General features: G+C 43.0%; 1 protein-coding gene across 3 annotated transcripts in view; it reads left to right on the top strand.

Annotated features, from left to right (window-relative positions):
* The first annotated feature begins 204 nt into the window (after positions 1–204).
* gpr161b (G protein-coupled receptor 161b) overlaps positions 205–22,862 on the top strand; it is a 29,965-nt gene continuing 7,307 nt past the window's right edge. Inside the window, exons 1-5 of one of the 3 annotated variants that reach the window (XM_080203818.1) lie at positions 205–304; positions 4,558–4,960; positions 14,693–15,417; positions 19,635–19,739; positions 21,394–21,507. In XM_080203818.1, the coding sequence (XP_080059944.1) occupies positions 4,599–4,960; positions 14,693–15,417; positions 19,635–19,739; positions 21,394–21,507 (1,306 nt within the window). In that variant the 5' untranslated portion in view covers positions 205–304; positions 4,558–4,598. Of the gene's footprint in view, positions 421–685; positions 840–4,557; positions 4,961–14,692; positions 15,418–19,634; positions 19,740–21,393; positions 21,508–22,862 lie in introns of those variants that run through there. The other 2 variants (XM_080203815.1, XM_080203816.1) reach the window with 2 other exon arrangements.

The following is a 22,862-nucleotide window of genomic DNA, read 5'->3' as shown; positions in this document are numbered from 1 at the left end:
CTTAGGGTCGGTTGTTGGGCAGAAGTGAGAAGTTTGCTAGTTGTGTGTTTGCAGTTTTCCTGCCTTCAGTGTGTATGGATTGTGTTGGAGAGGCAGACCACCCACGGAGTGAGGAGGGAGAGTCTCTAACAGCCCGGCGCCATTGCACACACACACACACACAGTCTACTGCTGCTGCTGCTCTCCTCCATTCAGGCTGTTTGGGAAAAGAGGAGAACAAAAGGGAGAAAAAAAACCCCAAAACCTTTTTAAAAAGACTTGGAGAAATTTGGGATCATGTGAAGGAATAGACTCTGCGCAGAAGGTGAGACGTGACATTAGTGGAAGTTTTACTCAGCGAGGGATGGAAAGGAAAAAGTGAAAGCAGCGAAGTTTGAGTTGAGACAAAGGGGAGTTTGGTGGTTTGGATTCAATCGCGAGGTATGTGGCTTAAAGACTGGAAAGTGAAACTGTCTTGATGCTTCTTCCTCTCTGTTTCTTCAGACCTCTTTGTAAGGAGTATATTTTTCAGGATAATTGAGTTGAGAACCATGCAGGGCGCTTTGTGAGCCGGTCAGTGTGTGTGTGTGTGCTGGGAGCCGCAGAGTGGATTGAGACATGTTCTAACTGCTGAATGAACTGGGCTGCGGTGAGGATGGCTCCGATAGGACAGCAGAGAGCGGAGGGATAGAGCTCTGCTGCCGCAAAGCAAGAACGATGCATTGTGTCTCCTTTGCTTCCGGCAAGCCGTGGCCAAAAACAAATGTTTGTTTAGTTATTGTAGAGAAGCTGACGGGGCTGGCCGGCTGGATATCCCACAGTCAGAAGGAACAAGGCCCGGGAGCTGGTGGATAGAGCCGGTCGGTATCATTGCCTGAGCTGTACTCCAGCTAGTCTTATATGAATGGAATGCACTTAGTATTAGAAACCAAATATTGTTTTAAAATACCAGAATTGTGATTAATCGTGTACATAATAAATAGGATTGACCACTTAATTATGCCAGTTTTCTCTCTTTACTTTAGAACAACAAACTAAAGTTCAACATTTTCTATCTTTGCCTCGTTCCCCCCCTCTCTCTAACCCTGTCTGAATGATATAAATCACTCTTGGAACTGGTGTCAGTGGGCAAATAGTTTTTCTCTCTCATTTAGCTGGAAAGTTGATGCAGCATGTACCAGAATAGATGTGAAGAACTGTTAATACGTTACAGTCCGATTATATAGAGTGTGACTGATCTGTTGTATGTTGTAAAAGGAAATACCCTGCCTAAAATCTTTGACTTTCACAGAAAAGTATTAAAGGTGCTGAAAAAAATTTTGACACTTGTATTTCTATAGCTTCCTTAATCTAGTGAACCATCCTGAGATGCTACACAAGAATATTGTCAGATAAACATTGACACCTAACCAAAGAAGGAGAGATTAGGATGACAACTTATATTGCATCTCAATAAAGTAATAAATCATAGAGGCATAGAGCAAAACAGGCCTTTTGACCCAACTGGTCCATGCGATTATGGCCCATTCCCAGTTAGTCTCAATTGGCCGTGTTTGGCCCATATCTCTCTAATCCTTTCCCATTCATGGTCTTATCCAAATGCTATTGTACCTGCCTCAACCACTTTCTCTGGCAGCTCATTCCATAGATGTATCACCCTCTGCATGAAGAAGTTACCCCTCAGGTTCTTTTTAAATCTTTCCCTGCTCAGCTTAAACCTATGTCCTCTAGTTTTCAATTCCCCTTCCTTGTGCTTCATCTGTCCCTCATGATTTTATACACCTCATTCTACGTTCCAAGGAAGATTCTTCATCTTCATCTTGCGATGTTTCACACAATTGTTAATAAAGCAACACTTGCCATATATCCACATCAAGTGATGTTGAAAATTTGGTCAGAGCCAGTAGGGTGGTCTTACTGGAGAAGAGAAGTGGAATTGTTTAGGGAGGGGAAACCTGAGTTTAGGGCCTAGGAAACTTAAGACACAATCAGATATGGTACCAGATGCGTTCAAAAGCACAGAATTAGATGAAACAAGAATATTTTGGAGGATTGTGAGGCTGGTGGTAATCACAGGAGGAGAGATCTTTGAAAATAGGCATGAGAATTTTAAAATTTAGGCCTTGCTTAACCAGGAGGCATGTAGATCAGCGGGCACAGGGTAAGAGGTGAATGGGACTGGTGTGATTAAGGAAAAAGGCAGCAGAGTCTTCATTGACCTTTGGTTTTTAAAATGTGGGAGGAGTTTGGGACAGTCAAATTTTAGATAATGAAGGCATGGATGAGCATTTCAGCAGCAAATGAGTTAGGCAAAGTCAGATATGTTCAGGAGCAGAAATGAGATCTGGTGATGATGTGAATATGAAATCCAAAGCTCATCTTGGAGTCAAACTTGACACTAAGTTTCTGAACAGATTGGCTTAAACTCAGACTATTGCCAAGGAGGGGGATGGAGTTTGCAGTGGGTCCAAAAAAACAACTTTGACGTTCCCAATATTTATTTGAAAGAAATTTCTGCTCATCCAATACCAGATGTCGGACTAGCAGTCTGACAATTTAGTAACAGGTCGGGAGAGGTGGTGGTGAGCTGTGTGTAGTGTACATGTGGGAAACTACTCTGTTTATGGACAGTGTCACCAAGGAATAGATGTTATGATCCTGTTAGGGACCGTTAACCTTTAAAGAAAAAGTCAACCACCCAGCAATTAACCAACAGAATACATCACAAGATATCTTTTTTAAACAAAAACAAACTTTATATACCAAGAGAAATTCAATAAATCAATAGCTTACAAAGACTCAGTTCTACTTTTTACTTCCCTGCAGGAATTCCTTTATCTTATAAAATCTTGAAGGCTTAGTCACCTGGGATCAACCCAAAAGTTATGCCCCAAAACCTCTGGAGTTTACTTATCCCAAGATGCAATGTATGGCGGCATGGTAGTACAGTAGTTAGCATTGCTGCCTCATATCTCCAGGACCCAGCTTCAGTTCCCAGATTGGGTCACTGTGTGGAGTTTGCATGTTCTCCTCATGTCTGTGTGAGTTTCCTCTGGGTGGTCCAATTTCCTCCCACAATCCAAAGAGGTGCAGATCAGGTGGATTGGCCATGCTAAATTCTCCCTCAGTGTACAGCCACCGGAGTGTAGCGACTAGGGGATTTTCACAGCAGCTTCATTGCAGTGTGAATGTAAGCCCACTTGTGACTAATAAATAAACTTTAAATGTGGGGATCCTTCTGATTGTTTTTGGCTAAGGGATCCTTCAGTTTTCGTTAAAGACTTCATGACTGGCCTGTTCAGCTCCTTGTCCTGGCTTTGAACGTATGTAGACTGTTTTTTCCCAGTCTGCTCCCACAGCTCCTGTGCAACTCTTTACAAAATAAACTATTCAAGCTGACTGCTTTCTGCTGCAAGGCTCTGCGTGGACCTCTAGATTTCTTCCAGTAGCTGCAAGCTCAAGCAAATCTTCCAACTGCTCTTTGCAGCAGCCAGTGTGATGGCAGAAACTGGGTAGTAAGTCATTCTCTGCCAGTTTTGGGGCTTGATGCCTTGACCAGTTGGGAGGCCTGTCAACAGGATCCAAACTGCACAGAAAAGAAAATCTTTCCTCATGAACCCAAACTGAACTGCCTGCTTCTGTCTGTAAACGTGCATAGACAAATTAAACAAATGAACTGTCAAACCAATGCTCTGCTCTTAATTACTATCTTTATGGCAGCATGCCATGCTTTGAGCTGATTCCAGTAGAAGTGCAAACTAATTATTTTACCTTCAATGTTCCCCTTAGATTCTTCAGCTTCCTCATGTATGGCAACCAGCACTAACAATGGATGGCTAAACCTGTTAACCTGCCTTATTTTAGAGGGCAGAGTTGAGGGCCATGCCTGAGGGAATGATTCAGGTGAAAGAGACTAATGTTTCAAAGGGGACAATAACTACAGATGTGGAGGTGAAGGTGCAGTTGAGCAAATGAGTAACTGAAGAAATGTTCTGGTGAATTAAGGTTGGAAAAGACTAGGCATTTTGAAGTTTGAAAGTGCAGTTGCAACTGACTTGTGGATATATTTCCAGGAAATAAGGTTGGGATATGGAAAGGGGATGTGAGTGGAGAGTGGTACAAGGAATATAAAATGGTCTGATGGACTGATATGGTGGAACTGGCAAGACCGCATGAGATGGCAAGGTCAAGAATGCGGCAGACCTCCTGACTCTGGAGTGGGGTCAGGGGAAAGTGGGGTGGAGTAGTCCTATACACTGAAAATCTTAGCAGTGTCTGCATCTTGGCCTAAGTTGGTCCTTAATTGATCCTAATTAGCTATCTGTCACTATCGGGTAAACCTGTCACTGGAAAACAGTGCATGGAGGCAGGAATGTGTCAGACATCTGACCTGATGAACAAGTTTCAAAAATTGTTCTCCGTCTTCCCTCCAAAAGACCTCTGCAGAAGCTGGAAGATTTTGTCATTTATTTCATTGTTTGCAATATGATAGTACCTATTTTTAATTGAAACAGATCCTGTAAAGCAGCATTTATGATGTTCCTTACAATGAATTTGTCTTTTCTGTTTCTGGTTCAGCATTCAAGCATGCCATCGTCTCGCTATTCCACGGCTTCACAATGAACTCTAACTTCAGTGCCAATGGAAGTGCGGGAAACAACACGTCACAGGATGACGGTGGAGTCATCATTGCAGAATCAGTCGCCATCATTGTCATTGCTGTGTTGATCTGCCTGGGAAACCTGGTGATTGTTGTCACTCTTTACAAGAAATCCTACCTCCTGACTCCCAGCAACAAGTTTGTCTTCAGTCTGACTCTTTCCAATTTTCTTCTATCTGTTCTGGTGCTCCCTTTCGTTATTGCAAGCTCCATCAAGCGTGAATGGATCTTTGGGGTGGTTTGGTGTAACTTCACAGCCCTGCTGTACATGCTTATCAGCTCAGCCAGCATGATGACCCTTGGAGTCATTGCAATAGATCGGTAAGACCTCTTTCATTAGCTACCCATAAAATTGAAATTTTAGAGCATGAAAAATGGCACATCAGCCAGGCGAACTTCATGTTAATTGTCTGGACTGGCAAGAGCTTGAAGTATTGTTTCAGCTGTAGTTGGACTAAAGCAGAGGTAGGGGTGGGCAATAGAGGAGAGGTGGAAGTAGTTAGTTATTATGTTAGAAATTATGTAGGGTCAGAAGTTTAACTGGGAGACCACAAGATGCCAAAGTTCTGAACTGTCTGGTTCACACTAAGACATTGAATTAGAAGGGGATGGAGTCAGTGGCAAGACCAGGGAATTTGTGCTGGAGCCGAAGATGATTCAGTCCTCCCAGTGTTTGGCTGGAGGAGAGTATGGCTCATTTGTGATTGAGTTTTGGACAGAAAATCTGGTAGCAGAGAAGCTGAGAGGTGGCAGTGAAGAATCAGAGCCCCAGTGTCATTCGTGTAATGTGAAAGCTGCCTCCCTGACTGAGATCCAGTGAAAGCATGCCACTGATGCATCCTGAAGGATTAGTATGGGGCTGGAAGGAGAAGCAATATCTAGAGATGAAATGGGTGCAGTCAGATGAGAATGGAAAAGAAACAAAACAAAGTGAGCAAAATGGAGAGCAGAAGGTGAAGGGAACAAATGGGTAATCGTATAAAAAAAAGCGTGGATCAGTTTCTTTTAAGTATACACTTGACTCAAAGTACTTTTATTCTTACACGTATCCTAGTGTAGAATGCAATGGGAAACCAAGTGATATGTTTCCTGCAACTTGCCTGATCACCTCCAGTGGTTGGATATGTCTTTTCAAGTGATTTTCTCCTCTCTAAATTTATACTTAATGTTAAGTATAAACAGAAGGTAATGAAAAGAAGGTTGAAAATGAAACCTAGTTAACCCTTTTAATGTCTCTCATTAGAAATAACTTGCAATTTATTTTGAATTTATTTGAAATGGTGTGTAGCTGATCCATACAAACTAGATCAGTTCAGTTTAGTCACTTCTCTGCGCGGCATTCACTAATTTCAAGTGGGATAGCACTAGTGGAGCTAGAATTGAGAGGAAATCCTTTTGATTCCCCTGTTCCTGATCATTTTCTATTCTCCTCTGCTCGAAATGCAGGTGTGCAAACGTTGTGTAGGGCCATGTCTGGGTGCACCATTGAGGTGGGAAGTCATTCTTTACTGGAAAATAGGATGAGATTAATACTGTTGCGATGAGAAGTTGGAAAGCTGTGAGGGCTGGATAGAAAGCTAGTGATTGGTTGAGACAGGAGAGATTGACAAGGATACCAGAGACAAAAAGACAAAGAGAATGTAAATAGTGGTGATCATGGCTAGGAAGGGTGCTATTAGCAGTCAGTTAAGAGATAAGAATGTGTTATGGGCAGATAAGCAGTGTGTCAAAGGACAACCTGAAACAGGTAACAGATGGCCCTAGTGAGTAGGAGGAGGGGAGATGATGGTATGGGAAAAGAGATGGAAAACAAATTAAAAATTGAAAATGAAACAATGGAAGAAGTGAAAATTTAAAAAAAATTGATAGAAATGGGGCAAAAGTAAAGAGTTCATGGCCTGAAGTTGTTGAACTCCAAGGTTCAGTCCGGAATCCTGTAATGTGCCTAATCAGAAGATGAGATACTGTCCCTCCAGTTTGGGCTTCACTGGAACATTGCAACAGGCCAAGTTTGGACATCTGTACAGGAGAGCAGGGAGGTGTGGTGAAATGGCAACCGACAGGAAGGTTTGGATCCTGTTTACAGACAGAAGTGCAAAGCAGTAACCCAGTCTGCATTTGATTTCTCTGATGCAGAGTAGACCGCATTGGGAGCAGCGGTGTAATAGACCAGATTAAAGGAGGTGCACTTGAAGCACTGTCTCACCTGAAACAAGTGTTTGGGCACTGAGATGGTGAGTGGGGAGGAGGTAAAAGAGCAGGCATTGCACTTTCTGTGATTGGATGAGAAGGTGCAGTGGGCAGGGAATGGAGTGTTGGGTGTGATGGAGGAGTGGAGCAGGCTGTCCTGGAAGGAACACCTCACCCCTGTCTCATGGCATCTTCCCATGCAATCGCAGAAGGCGCAACACCTGCCCCTTTACCTCCTTTCTGTTCACCATCCAAGGGCCCAGATATTTGTTTCAGGTGAAGCAGTGCTTCAAGTGTACCTCCTTTAATCTGGTCTATTGCATTCACTACTCCCAATGCAGCCTATTCTACATTGGAGAAACCAAACACAGACAAGGTGACTGCTTTGCAGAACACCTCCAGTCCATCCACAAGCAGGACCCCGACTTCCTTGTCACTTGCCATTTCAGTACACCATCGTGTTCTTGCGTCCATATGTTCATCCTTGACCTGTTGCAATGTTCCAGTGAAACTCGACACAAACCAGAGGAACAGCACCTGATTCTCCAAATAGGTACTTTACAGCCTTTACAGGACTTAACATCGAGTTCAACAGTTTCAGACTGTGAACACTCTCCTCCACTTTCATACCGTTTCCTTCCATTTCGTCCATTGTTTCTTTTTTCATTTTTAAAATGTTGCTTTCCATCTTTTTTCCCTTAGTACCATCTCCCCCTCCCTACATCCCACTAGGGCCATCTGTTATATGTTTCTAGTTGTTCTTTGATACTCTGCTTAACTTTGTACTGCCATTTACACATTCTGATCTCTGAATGGGCTGTTATCAGCACCCTTCTTAGCCATCACCACCATTTACATTCCCTTTGTCTTCTAATCCATTACATCTTTGTCAATCTCTCCCGTCTCCTCCAACCACTGGCTCTCTACCCAGCTCCCACACCCTCCTCCTTGCAACAATAGTATAAATCTCATCCTGTTTTCTATTATCCTCAGCTCTGATGAAGGATCATCCAGACTCAGCGTTGGTTCTGTTCTCCACAGATGCTGTCAGACTAGCTGAGATTTTCCAACATTTTTCTGTTTTTGTTGGAGTTTTTTTAGCTTCTACATGAAAATTGTCCGTCTGGGTAACTTAGTGGCACATGGCTGCCTGGCATCTGTGAGCCTGTACACTTGAGCAGTGAATGGCCTTGGCAAGTGAGAGATAAGAAAAATAATGGAGAAAAAAGAGTGGAAAAGGAATGTAAATGACATGGAACTGGAAAAAGCAAATCCCCCGAGTGTTATTGTTTTCCTCATTGTGACCTTAATGTGTTTGATGATTCTAAACTGGTCAGTTAATAGCAAAGCTCCCTGCGAGGAGCTAGTCTTGCAGGGAAAACACATAGTTCTCTTGTCAGTTTCTGCCTGGTTTTGTAAGAAGTAAGAGGATTCTCCCTCTCTTTCTGGGGGTGCTGTTTGGGACCTTCTAGGAGAACTAGCTCTCTCTCTCTCTCTCTCTCTCTTCCTCTCCCCCTGCCCCCAAAGGTGTTTTGGAGGCTCAAGGACTGGCAGCCCAAATTCAAGCACGTAAGCCTGTGAGTTGCTAACTGATTTTGAAGAGGAGTCTAAGTCTATAAAAGGAATATTGCTTGAATTGGAACTAATAGAGACAGACTGGCAGTTAGAAATTGTACTTTATCATATTTAAATATTTCAATTAGTAAAAGGTAAGCTAATTCATTTGTTATAGTTAAATTGTATTGTTAAAATCAAAGTTTGTTTTGCTAAAAGCTTCCTAATGTGTCAATCGAACCATACGTAGAGTAAAACACACTAATGCCAAAAATAGAAAAGAACTGTTGGAGTCTAGTTGGGCTACGTAACATACCTCTGTGTTTCTGATCTGTACCTTAACATAACACAAGTTAACAGGCGAGGGAGAGTTGAGTTAACAGCAATTAGCAATATATTTGAAAAGCTAGTAGTTTCAGTGATAAATGTGTCTTGGTGAAACAATGCAATTCACTAACTCTTCCAGCCTGTGACCCGAACAACTGATGGTAAAAACTTCTTTGTAAGTGTAAAAGACTGAAATAAAGGAAAACTTAGTTATGTTCTTTGACTTTTGATTAAGAGGTGAAGTTGACAGTTTGTAAGGCTGTTTGTATTAGTTTAATGGGGCTAATGTACTCCAGTAGCATCAGTGAGCTGATAATGTGAATGGTTAGATATTTCAATCCCTCTCCCTCGCTGGTAAAAGTTTTGGTCAACACTTTCTCGCATCAGTAAAAGGAATTCCTGAACTCTGGACCTGGAGAGATTTGAGTTGTTTCACCCATTGGTGCTTTAATTGTTTGAACATGAAAGCAGGGAGTTAGTTTTGATTCACATTGATCTCCGACATTTATACCCTCAAAACACTTGGTTGATACTGTGCTGCTGGTTAGTGGGAAAATGTTATGGCCTGGATTTTGCAGTCGATGGTGAAACAAGACAACTGCTGAAGACTTTGAAGAAAGCTGAGAGATTGAGCGATCTCTGATCAAGAGCTTTATATTTCTCTGTGTACAATTGTGTGGAAATGCCGGCATTGGACTGGGGTAAACACAGTAAGAAGTCTCACAACACCAGGTTAAAGTTCAACAGGTTTATTTGGTAGCACAAGCCACAAGCTTTCGGAGCGCTGCTCCTTTGTCAGGTAAGTGGGAGTTGTGTTCACAAACAAGGCATATAAAGACACAAACTCAATTTACAAAATAATGGTTGGAATGTGAGTTTTTATAGGTAATCATGTCTTACAGATACAGGCAATGTGAGTGGAGAGAGCGTTAAGCACAGGTTAAAGAGATGTGTATTATCTCCAGCCAAGACAGTTAGTGGGATTTTGCAAGTCCAGGCAAGTTGTGGGGGTTACAGCTAGTGTGACATGAAACCAAGATCCCGTCCTCATGTGTGCGGAATTTGGCTAACAGTCTGTGCTCAGCGACTCTGCACTGTTTGTGTCATGAAGGCTGCCTTGGAGAACGCTTACCCAAAGTTCAGAGGGCGAATGCCCGTGACCGCTGGCATGTTCGGAGGCTTATGTTCGGATGAGGCTTGAGGGCTCAGGTAGTGCATTAGAAAGTTTTAGATTGGCTAGGAGGGAGTTGAAGAATGAGTTAAGAAGGGCTAAAAGAGGACTTGAGATGACTTTGGCTGATAGGATTAAGGAGAACCCTAAGGCGTTTTACAGGTATGTCAAGAACAGAAGGTTGGTTAGGGCAAGATTAGGGCCAGTTACAGACAGTAGAGGGAAGTTGTGTGTGGAACCGGAGGAGATTGGAGAGGCGTTGAACCAATATTTCTCTTCGGTGTTCACGCAAGGGGACATGAATGTAGCTGAGGAGGACACTGGGGTGCAGGGGTGTAAAATAGATAGTATTGCAGTTGATACGGGGGATGTGCTGGATATTCTAGAGGGTTTGAAAATAGATAAGTCCCCTGGTCCGGATGGGATTTACCCTAGGATTCTCTGGGAGGCAAGAGAGGTGATTGCGGAGCCTCTGGCTCTGATCTTCAGGTCGTCGTTGGTCTCTGGTATAGTACCGGAAGATTGGAGGACAGCAAATGTTGTCCCATTGTTTAAGAAGGGGAGCAGAGACTTCCCTGGGAATTATAGACCGGTGAGTCTTACTTCTGTGGTGGGTAAGGTTTTGGAAAGGATTATTAGAGACAGGATTTATAGTTATTTGGAGAGTAATGAATTGATTAGAGACAGTCAGCATGGTTTTGTAGTGGGTAGGTTGTGCCTTACTAACCTTATCGAGTTTTTTGAGAAAGTGACCAAAGAGGTGGATAGGGGTAAGGCAGTTGACGTGGTGTATATGGATTTTAGTAAGGCGTTTGATAAGGTTCACCATGGTAGGCTTCTGCAGAAAATGCAGATGTATGGGATTGGGGGTGATCTAGGTAATTGGATCAGGAATTGGCTAGCAGATAGGAGACAGAGGGTGGTGGTTGATGGTAAATATTCGTAATGGAGTTCGGTTACGAGTGGTGTGCCTCAGGGATCTGTTTTGGAGCCACTGCTGTTTGTAATTTTTATTAATGATCTGGATGAGGGTATAGTTGGGTGGATTAGTAAGTTTGCTGATGACACCAAAGTCGGAGGTGTGGTAGATTGTGAGGAAGGGTGTCATAGTTTGCAGGGTGACTTAGAAAGGTTGCAGAGCTGGGCTGCGAGGTGGCGGATGGAGTTTAATGTGGAGAAGTGTGAGGTAATTCATTTCGGCAGGAATAACAGATGTGTTGAGTATAGGGCTAACGGGAGGACTTTGAATAGTGTGGAGGAGCAGAGGGATCTAGGTGTACGTGTACATAGATCCCTGAAAGTTGGGAATCAAGTAGATAAGGTTGTTAAGAAGGCATACGGTGTCTTGGCGTTTATTGGTAGGGGGATTGAATTTAGGAGTCGCAGCGTCATGATGCAACTGTACACAACTCTGGTGCGGCCGCACTTGGAGTATTGTGTGCAGTTCTGGTCCCCGCATTACAGGAAGGATGTAGAGGCTTTGGAGAGGGTGCAGAGGAGGTTTACCAGGATGTTGCCTGGTATGGAGGGGAGATCCTATGAGGAGAGACTGAGAGATTTGGGGTTGTTTTCGCTGGAAAGAAGGCGGCTAAGAGGGGACCTTATTGAAACATATAAGATGATTAGGGGTTTAGATAGGGTGGATAGTGATAGCCTTTTTCCTAGGATGGAGAAAGCTAGCACGAGGGGGCACGGCTTTAAATTAAGGGGGGGTAGTTATAGGACTGACGTCAGGGGTAGGTTCTTTACCCAGAGGGTGGTGAGGGACTGGAATGCCCTGCCAGCTGCAGTTGTAAATGCGCCTAGTTTGGGGGCGTTTAAGAGATCTGTGGATAGGTTTATGGACGAAATGGGATTGGTTTAGATTAGTGGGTTAGTGTTTTTTTTTAAAAGCTGGTCGGCACAACATCGTGGGCCGAAGGGCCTGTTCTGCGCTGTAATGTTCTATGTTCCCAACAGGAAGAGAACAACCTTGCCTGATAATTGTCAAGCGGTGTTCATTCATCTGCTGTTGTAGCATCTGCATGGTCTCCCCAATGTACCAAGCCTCAGGATATCTTTTCCTGCAGCGTATCAGGTAGACAATGTTGGCCGAGTTGCAAGAGTATGTACCGTGTACCTGGTGGATGGTGTTCTCATGTGAGTTGATGGTATCCATGTTGATGATCCAGCACGTCTTGCAGAGGTTGCTGTGGCAGGGTTGTGTGGTGTTGTGGTCACTGTTCTCCTGAAGGCTGGGTAGTTTGCTGCGAACAATGGTCTGTTTGAGATTGCGTGGTTGTCTGAAGGCAAGAAGTGGGGGTGTGGGGATGGCCCTGGCGAGATGTTCGTCCTCGTCAGTGACATGTTGAAGGTTCCAGAGAAGATGTTGTAGCCGGGGAAGTACTGGATATCGAAGGGTACTCTGTCTGCCGTGTCCTGTGTTTGTCTTCTGAGGAGTTCTGACGCGCCACAGCGAAAAACTGCACCAACCTCCTCAGAAGACAAACACGGCACATGGCGGATAGAGTACCCTTCGTCGTCCAGTACTTCCCTGGAGCGGAGAAGCTATGACATCTTCTCCGGAGCCTTTAACATGTCGTTGATGAAGACAAACATTTCGCCAGGGCCATCCCCACACCCCCACTGCTTGTCTTCAAACAACTGCACAACCTCAAATAGACCATTGTCTGCAACAAACTACCCAGCCTTCAGGACAATGACCACAACACCACACAACCCTGCCACAGCAACCGCTGCAAGATGTGCCGGATCATCGACATGGATGCCATCATCTCATGTGAGAACACCATCCACCAGGTACACGGTAAATACTCTTGCAGCTCGGCCAATGTTGTCTACCTGATACGCTGCAGGAAAGGATGGCCTGAAGCTTGGTACTTTGGGGAGACCATGCAGATGCTATGACAACGGATGAATGAACACTGCTCAACAATCACCAGGCAAGACTGTTCCCTTCCTGTTGGGGAACACTTCAGCGGTCACGGGCATTCGGCCTCTGATCTTCAGGTAAGCATTCTCCAAGGCGGCCTTCATGACAAGCGACAATGCAGAGTCATTGGGCAGAGACTGATAGCCAAGTTCCGCACACAGGAGGATGGCATCAACCGGGATCTTGGGTTCATGTCACACTATCTGTAACCCCACGACTTTCCTGGGCTTGCAAAATCTCACTAACTGTCCTGGCTGCAGACAATACACATCTCTTTAACCTGTGCTTAACGCTCTCTCCACTCACATTGTCTGTACCTTTAAGACTAGATTACCTGTAAAGATTCGCATTCCAACCATTATTTTGTAAATTGAGTTTGTGTCTTTATATGCCCTATTTGTGAACAGAACTCTCACTTACCTGATGAAGGGGCAATGCTCCGAAAACTTGTGCTACCAAACAAACCTGTTGGACTTCAACCTGATGTTGTGAGACTACTTACTGAACAATTGATTGTAACGTTGTTTAGTGAGGATTCCTGGCATGGAGTTGCAGTGAAGTCCTCAATCTGTCCAAAGATCCAATCACATTTAAAAACTTTCACAGTCAACCAGGAAATGAAATGCAGTAAAATTGAATCTTTTCTTAAAAAGTTGAGAGCCAAAATTGATAGACACTGTGTGTGAAGGGATCATAAACAAACACTCCAAGTTTTATTTTTAAAAGTAAAATCTACTTGAATGCAAGCTAGAAATCAATGATAATGGTGACATTTAACAACGCCATGCAAATAAAAATGATTTTTTTCCTGGACTAAGACATTGTTCATTAACAGCAGTTAATACTCAGATCATAGTTTAAAAAAACAGTTACAGCTCACTGAATAAGGAATTTTTTCTATGGTTTCTAACGATGATACTGGAGCAATAAAGGGGACAAACTACCAGATTTATTGACTTTAACAATTGTCAGCTCTCAGAGTCCATAGTGCAGTCTGTAGCAGAGCAGTGATGACAGATCACAACCTCAGGATTTCTTGCACTAAATCCTGGAGTTGGGATCAGATTCAGAGGAATAAGGACAGTGTAGGTTGATTTGATTTATTATTGTCACATGTATTGGGATACAATGATAAGTATCGCTCCTTGAGAGCCATCCAGTCAAAGCATACCATTCATCGAGTATGTACGGAAGAAGGAAAGGAGAGAGTCCAGAAGGCTGACAGTCGGCTATTGGAATCCTGCAAACTCCAGATCGGGGTCTGTTGGTGTGACACTTCTCTGTTTTCACCGTTCCTTTTCAAATAGAATTGCCTGTATATTTTGTCAATGATTCAGGACCAGAACTGTGTTCTTGTAGAGAATAAACCTGATTTAAAAGTAAATATCTGAACTAAATTGAAATTGCAATATTGAGTTTTAATTGTTACTATTTCATTAACTTCAGCTCAACTATGTTTGCTATAACTCTTAGATTTTAGTAAATTTCTGTGCAAATAGCAAAGATAGTAGTTTTGTGATTTGAGTTGTTGAGTAAAATGGGTGGCACAGTGGTTAGTACTGCTGCCTCACAGTGCCAGGGACCCGGGTTCAATTCTGGCCTTGGATAACTATCTGTGTGGAGTTTGCACATTCTTCCCATGTCTGCGTGGGTTTCTTCCAGGTGCTCCGGTTTCCTCCCACAGTCCAAAAGATGGGTGGGTTTGGCCATCTTAAATGGACCATTTCTGTCAAGGGGATTAACAGGGCAAATATGTGAGATTACGGGGATAGGGCCTGAGCATTGTCGGTGTAGGCTTGATGGGCCGAATGGCCTCCTACTGCACTGTAGGGATTCTATAAGGATGGCTAAAATGTTTTTGTCCCTTTGTTCAATGCAGGTACTATGCTGTTGTTTATCCAATGGTATATCCCATGAAAATAACTGGGAATCGTGCTGTCGTTGTGATTGCATACGTGTGGCTGCACTCGCTGATTGGATGTCTTCCTCCTCTCTTCGGCTGGTCTGCATTTGAGTTTGACCAGTTCAAGTGGATCTGCGTAGCTGCATGGTACAAAGAACTAGGCTACACTGCCTTCTGGCAGATTTGGTGTGCACTGTTGCCATTTTTAGCCATGGTCATTTGCTATGGCTTTATATTCCGTGTGGCCAGGCTGAAAGCCCGGAAAGTCCACTGTGGAACTATTATAGTCGTGCAAGAAGAATCCAGTAAGGACAAGAGAAAAAATTCCAACACTTCTACCTCTTCGTCAGGGAGCAGAAAGAATAACATCAATAACATAGTTTATTCAGCCAATCAATGCAAAGCCTTGACAACTATATTGATTGTGATTGGTGCTTTTGCTGTCACATGGGGCCCCTACATGATAGTGATTAGTACAGAGGCACTTCACGGAAAAGGCAGTGTCTCTCCAGGAGTGGAGACACTGGTAATATGGCTATCCTTTACTAGTGCAATTTGTCACCCACTTATCTATGGACTGTGGAATAAAACAGTGCGCAGAGAGCTGCTGGGGATGTGCTTTGGTGACAGATACTACAGGGATTCATTTATTCAACGTCAGAGGACTTCCAGATTATTCAGCATCTCCAATCGCATCACAGGTAACCCAGGGAAAGGGAGTGGGTGAAATGCTACTGATGATGACTGCAACATGAAAATATGTGTTTATTGTCATTTGCTTTTTCATACTTGCCATGTTAATCATACGTTGCTGCTAGTGGGGAATAACTATGGCTGTCAGAGATTTGAAGAGGTTAAACTGCTCCATGCCTCTTGTAAATAAGAAATTGTTTCCATCACATAGCCTGCAAGAGTCTGCTTCACCAGTTTAGTCTGCTTCACCAGTTTCACGTGGATTGAAATTGAATAGCCACCTGTTTACCTTTCAACCTGGACACAATGAGCATCAATAAATAGGTTTCTGAAATGTTAAATTATCTAGATCCGATATAGAGCTTGCTTATTCCCAGTATGTCAGATCTCTCATTAAAAAGCCAAGTGGAATGAACAACATTCCCACAATTAATGGGGAGAAGTCCTGCTGCAGTGTGTTGTCATCCTGACTTACAGCTAAGAGGAATATTGATGCTGCTCGGAAGGGGATTGGTGAGAGAGGGAGCTGAGACGGTGACAATTTGCTGCAGTTCTGACTGACTACATGTCAAAATGACTGTAGAATTTGTTTTTAAGCAAGGAGCGAGTGCCTGGGTACAATGTTTGTGCTTGTTGCAGGCTGGTGGCGTTGTCATGCTTTTACAGTGACATGACAAAATAAATAAATCAGCAGCAGGTTTCAGCTGCACCAGTTTATAAAATTTTAATTCCATTTTCATGAGACTGATTGATTGCTTTCTGAATTTGAATCCTCTTTTGTTAACCCGTTCTGGTGTTGTAGTGTACATTCAACTGTGGGGAAACTGTGAATGGAATCTGCTTTTCATATTCAACAATCATTCTTTAGCAAGAAAAGCCCAGGCACCTGATCGAACTTCCTTAAGGATTGGTCCCTAACCAGTGGGTGTTTTCCAGCCGCTTGACATCATGTGGATATATTGTGTTTACCGATGTTGATGATGGACCTACTGCTGTAAACACCTTGTGCTGCTGCATTGTAGGACTATCGGTGCACAGCCTCACTGTCATGTTTTGTCTTTTGTCTCCCCGCCCCCCCAACTCTAATTCCCCTTGCTCGGGGAGGGAGGGAAGAGACAAGATGAGGGTACCTTATTTGGGGACCAGGGATATATTCCCCGACGACTGAAGTAAGTGCATGTGGGAACAGGTAATCGCCATGCGTCTAAATAGCATGAACTCATAGGGCAGTGGATTGGGGAAAAGCAGGCATTTGAAAGGGCGTTGCTGGCCAGTATGTCAGTTTTCCATCATCTTTCTGCCGCTAGGAGTTTCATCAAGACATGGAAAGGCTAAATGTGGAAAACCACCTAATTTGTGAATAAAGCTAATTAAAGAAATTAAGAGCTGGTGGTGGGCCAGGATTTTGTTGAGTGCATGGTTGCCAAGGGCAGACCAGGTATGTGGAGATGGCAGCACTGTGGTGAGCCAGCCATTGCCATACCGTGGTGGATCCATAAACTGAAGCATAACTGAAAGGGGCACTCAGTCTTTGGCGCATGCGTACCATCAAGTGTGCACAGGTTGTGGGGAGAATGTTCAAGTACATGCCTGTGTAGCGCAGGGGCAATGAGCATCAACATCCTGCTGAGAGAGGGGGAGAGCATGAGGGTCAGGAACACTCTATGATTATATTCTTAGCATAGGATCTGCCAGCAAGGGCAATTATGGATGGGTACTGGGATTCTCAAGGGCAATAAGGGATGGGCAACTTAAATGCTGGCCTAGCTAGCAAGGCTCGCTTCCCGTGAAATACTTTTTTTTAAAAAAAGCAAAGATGGAACTACCTTGGGATATTGCTAAACCTGCACCCAGGGGACTGCACCTAGAAAAGTGCAGAAGGAGGCCATTGAGCCCATCGAATCTACACTGACCACAATCCCACCTAGGCCATTTCCATATAACCCCATACACTTATCCTGGCTAGTCTCCCTGACACTAAGGGTCAATTTAGCATGCCCAATCCACTCATCCTGCACATTTTTGGACTGTGGGAGGAAACTAGAGCACTCAGAGGAAACCCACACAGACATGGGGAGAATGTGCAGATTCCACACGGACACTGACCCAAGCCGGGAATTGAACTCGGGTCCCTGGCGCTGTGAGGCAACAGTGCTAACCAATGTGCAGGCTCTTCAGGCAGATGTTCGTAGTGCTCTGTATCCTCAAGATGCAAAACCTCACACATTGGAGCTCTACCTGCTATGCCTTCCCAGTAATCACTGTAATGTGGGATTTATTTGCCTCTTGAGCCTTTCTGAGAATCAGCTGCAGAGTTTGCTGTTTTTCAGGATCTTGCAGGTTACTGGTATCCTTTTGTGTAAGAGATGGACCATACGTTCAACTCAAAACACATAGGGTCTGCAGACACAGGTTTTCATTGCCATCACTGGATCTCTCCAGGGACACATGGCCACGGATGTAACTGTGGATGAGCGGACAGGCAGTTGGGCTACATGACCTTCTTGACCAAAGATCAGGAGTGTGGGGCTGACTCCTTTTATATCTCTTGGTTAAATCTGTAAAATAAAACAAACTAATCAAATCAACTAATTAACCAAACTGACAATCCCTTTGAAGAGGCACTGTCACACAAACAAAATGCTAGAGGAAGGGGCCACTTTTTAAAAATAAAGAATCATTCATTTAAGACAAATGAGGAGAAATGTTTTCTGAGTCGTGAGTATCTGTAACTCTCTTGCTCAATGGGCAGTGAAAGCAGAGTCTTTGAATATTTTTAAGGTGGAGCTAGAGAGATTCTTGATTAGTACGGGGTGAAAGGTTATCGGGTCGGCAGGAATGTGGAGTTGAGGTTACAACCAGATCAGCCAATATCTTATTCAATGGTGGAGCAGGTTCGAAGGGCTGAGTGGCCTACTCCTGTTTCTAATTCATATGTTATATGATTAAATCAAGATGTGGTTTTGAGGCTGATGATCTACTTCAGCCCCTGTGGTGTCCACTGATTGCAGAAGCCCTCAAGCAATCCAGTGGACATTGAATGATCCCACTCTAGGGACACCTGAATATAGCCACGGAAGAGGGCAGATTGTGGGACTGTATGATCCCCTTGATCGCCTGCTGCCTGGACTTACTAATAACCAGCTTGGCCAAGTCCAGTAGCAGACTTACAAAGAGGTCCTTCTCCCATTCCAGCCCTGGGGTGACCAAAGATCAGAACAATGGGACTGACTCTTTATCTGTGCTGTCCTTAAACAAATGATACCCAACACTGTTTAACAACATAATCAACCAACCACTAATAATAATTAAATGATGAAATCTTTACCAGCATTGCACCCAGTTCCTTCTGAATGCGCTTTGTTTGCTAATGTTCTTAGCCACCACAACAGCTGATGCCTGCTTGTCGTAGAAGGGTGGCCTTCTCTATCCACCCTCTGGGGAAAAAAAGGTCTTCCCTTGTCCCCTTCACAGGCTCTGGAAAGATCTCCAGATTAACAGAAGGTGCGGCAGCCCTGCCCCAGGCCTCATCATTGTTGCTTGGTTTCTTGAAGTTAAACGTCAGCCATGGTAATAGTTGCTGTAGTGCAGTTAAATCAAGCTAACACTTGCTCAGTATTCCCTCCACTTCTAAATCCATGGCTGCTCATTAGTTGTTCAACCTGCCCTCCAGCCAATTAACATCTCCCCTCCACGAAAATAGTGGCCCGAGACTCCGCTAAATTCCTTTATAATAGTTGAGTACTACACAGTATGTATTTGCTGTTCTAGCTATTGGGGCAGTGCATGGCTTTCAGAATGAGTTACCTAACACTGGTACTGTTAACAACTGTATTGCTGGTTTTTAAGCAGTTATCGATCCTTCCATTATTCAGGATTATAAAAGTGCTAAGAAATACAAACCATTCAAATAACTAATTTCAATAGTTTGTTTAGAATATTACAGACATAAGAATTTTGTGGAGATGGAGTGATGCCATCTCCTATAGCTTGGAAAGATGTAGTTGCTATGGTGCGTTGCTAAGGCCTTAGTCTTCAGCCTGGCAAAAGTGTTACGCAAGTGATGATTCACTTTCATGTTTTACAAAGAATTTCCGTACAAATACCATCCAAAAATTTGTAGGAATGATTAAAATTGGGTTTGCCTGAGTGCGTAAACCAAATGTTTGATTTTTAAAACTCCTTCATTGAATGTAACGTTACATTCTGTTGACTCTTTGGACAGATTTGGGATTGTCTCCTCATCTCACAGCCATGATGGCTGGTGGACAGTCACTAGGACACAGCAGTAGTACTGGAGATACAGGATTCAGCTTTTCTCAGGACTCAGGTAATTGCTCTGACTATTTGCAGTTGAGATTACTCTTGGCATTGTGCAGATCTGCTTTCTTTTACAACTTTACAACTCAATCTTAAAGTTCTCACCTTGATTTTCAAATTTCTCCATGGCTTTGCTCCTCCTATTCCTGTAATCTATCCAGCCTCTCAATCCTGAGACTTTTGTGCTTCTCTCAGTCAGATCTCTCAAGCATCCCTGGTTTTCAGTGCTGTGCCAATGGTGGCTGTGCCTTCATTTGCCTGGGCTCTTGAATTCCTTCCCTAAGCCTCTCCGCTTCTCTATCTTGCTTTCCCCCTTTAAGAAGCGCTTTAAAATCTAACTCTTTGACCGTGCTCAGTAACGTGTCCTAATATTGCCATGTCTAGCTCATTGTCAAAGTTTTGCTGTACAATGCTCTCGTGAAGTGTCGTTGTTCATTTTATGATGTGAATGAAAGCACTCTCTAAATACAAATCGTTACTTTGTGTTGCAGAAGTTATAAGCTGTATTAAAGATTGTCAAACTACCATAACCATTTGTAAATGTAATAATGCATGCATCATATACTTCACCATTTGAATTATCTTGCATGAAGTTGTAGCTGGGATTGTTAAAGCATTTTGATGTAACTGTGTGATATATTATTTAATACAGCTTCAGATATCTGCCTGCATAGTCTGGAAAGCTTCACAGAAAATGCTCCAGGGCCACGCAGGGTCAGAACTAACTGGGTCTGCTGGTAATTGGGGCATGACCCAGCTAAGGGTTACTGAAGAGTACAGGCTCTTGAATTTGGCGTGTTGAAAAGTTTTCATAGTACAAGTTTTATCCTTTGTTTTTATTCTGCTGCTGACTTCATCTCTTCTTGATGGAGGGAAAGTAGGTGGTTTGTCCTGTCCTTTTTCTTCTACCTGCCTTTGCCTTTTCACTGGAAATCATAAGGTACCTTGTTTCATTCAGTTTTATCAATTACACTCCATTCCCCTTTATTTTTCACTAGCATTCCTTGGCTTTTCCACAGAATTGTATATTCAACAAAATTAAGAAACCAAACTTTCATTTGCCCCTTTAATGGCTCTAAGCATTAGTGTTGGGGGATTTCTTCTGAAAATAGGCTTCCATATTGAGCTTTTACATCTGAGGCTTAGCCCAAACCAGTGCTGAGTCACTCCAGTTCTGTGGGGGCTCATATCAAAAAACAGACCATGATTTGTGGTTCACTCTGAGCTATATGGTTTTGGATCTAGTATTCTTTCAAGAAAACAACATTTAATCTAGATTTACCTCGGGATCTAGGATTACCTAGGTAATTGAGGGAGTTCTGCATTTTCAGATGTACGATCCTTAGAAGTGATGAACCTACATCCTATCATCTTGTTGCTGCAATTTAGTTGGAAAATCTTGTATTATTAGAACTCCTTGGCCACATTTTTCCACCAACCAGCGAATGAATTACTTATTCATCTCATTGCTGTTTGTGGAATCATTCTTGCTAAAGGCACTCTGATTTATTAGATTAATTGTTAATCTATTTTAGAACATGGTTCAACTAAAGAGCCCTGATTTACTGGATAGATTATTAATGGAACTTGGTTCATGGAAACCACCTCTTTGGTATTCAATGTCACAAAATGTTGCTGTTCTTACTTATATAAAACTATTTTAGGCACTGATGTCATGCTGTTGGAAGATTTCAATTCAGATGGAACTCACTATTCACACAACTATTCAAATCGAAGGCGGAGTTCTGTGACAATTGATGAACTTCCAGAACCACAAGGTATTTATAAAGGCGCTTTGCACTTGTATTTTTGCTGAATTAAATAGTTCAACAATTAAATTTTTGTAGTTAATTAGTAAAATACCCAGAGCAGTACTAGTGCATTTTCCTTTGCGTGTTTTTGTTGTTTCCCATTACATTTTTTTTGAGTATAGTATGCAGCAGGGAGAATTTGTATAGCACGTGCTTAGCAATAGTTTGTTATATCTAATAATTAGCACTATATTTTGAAAACTAAAAATGCTTATTCTGAACAAAGATAAATGAGGTTCATTCCCATTAAAATAAAACTGATACCTGGAGTTCGTACTAATTTTTTGTTGAGTATGTGGAAAAACTGATGAATATTACTTGTATTAATGATGCTTTATTCTGTTGGAGCCTCAGACCACTGACAATCTCTATTTGACCATCTACTTCAACTTACTTCAATCTCTATCTAATCTTCTCCTTTTACTTTTATGACCTGGAGAGAGGCAGACTGCATTCTTAATGTTATATCTTTCCCCAACATTTGAGCCCCCTCTCACTGCCTTAGTTTTGATGGAAGAAATTCTGCATTTCTGGTTGCGGTTAGAGACTGGATCTAACTTTGTTAATAGCCTTGAGTGATTTTAAAGCTTGTTTTTCTAGAAACATGACCTTCATTTTAGGAAAAATGAATTTCTGTCCTAAGGATTGCTCAAATACTACCTCCAAATTCCTTGTTCCTGTGTATATAACTGCTCTCTGCCAATCAAATGGCAGCCTGAAATCCCTCTGTAGTAATAGCAGTGATAACACTTACCCAGCTAATTGATTGTTAAGTGTTATAAAGTGCCTGAAATTGTGAAAGTGCTGTGTAAAAGTCTTTCTTTACAGTTGGGAGCTCTGGCTGGCCTTTTTTGAAGATGGAATGGGTTGTTAAGTAGAGACTTGGTGCAAGAGTGCCAACCGTATAGAAAGACTTTATACAGCACCCATCACAATCTCAGGCACTTTATATTCTAAAAGTCATAGCCACTGTTGTAATGTGGGGAAAGGTTATCATATCACTGCTACATTTCCTCATGCTACACCCAGACCTTGGAGTGGCATAGTGTCAGGGACCTGGGTTTGATTCCAACCTTGGGTGATGAGTAGTTTGCATGTTCTCCCCATGTCTGTGTGGGTTTCCTCCAGGTGCTCCAGTTTCCTCTCTCAGTCCAATGATGCGCAGGTTAGGTGGCTTGGCATGCTAAATTGCCCCTTAGTGTCTAAAAGATGTGTAGGTGAGGTGGATTAACTCTGGTAAATGTGGGGGGTTGAGGATAGGTTGGAGGAAAGGGCCAAGGTGGGATGCTCTTTTGGAAGGTCAGTACAGACGTGATGGGCTG

Source organism: Carcharhinus amblyrhynchos, chromosome 15 (genome assembly GCF_965287045.1).
Source record: "Carcharhinus amblyrhynchos chromosome 15, sCarAmb.v2.hapA, whole genome shotgun sequence".
In the NCBI taxonomy this organism is placed as follows: Eukaryota; Metazoa; Chordata; class Chondrichthyes; order Carcharhiniformes; family Carcharhinidae; genus Carcharhinus; species Carcharhinus amblyrhynchos.
This window is presented reverse-complemented; position numbering and strand designations above follow the sequence as displayed.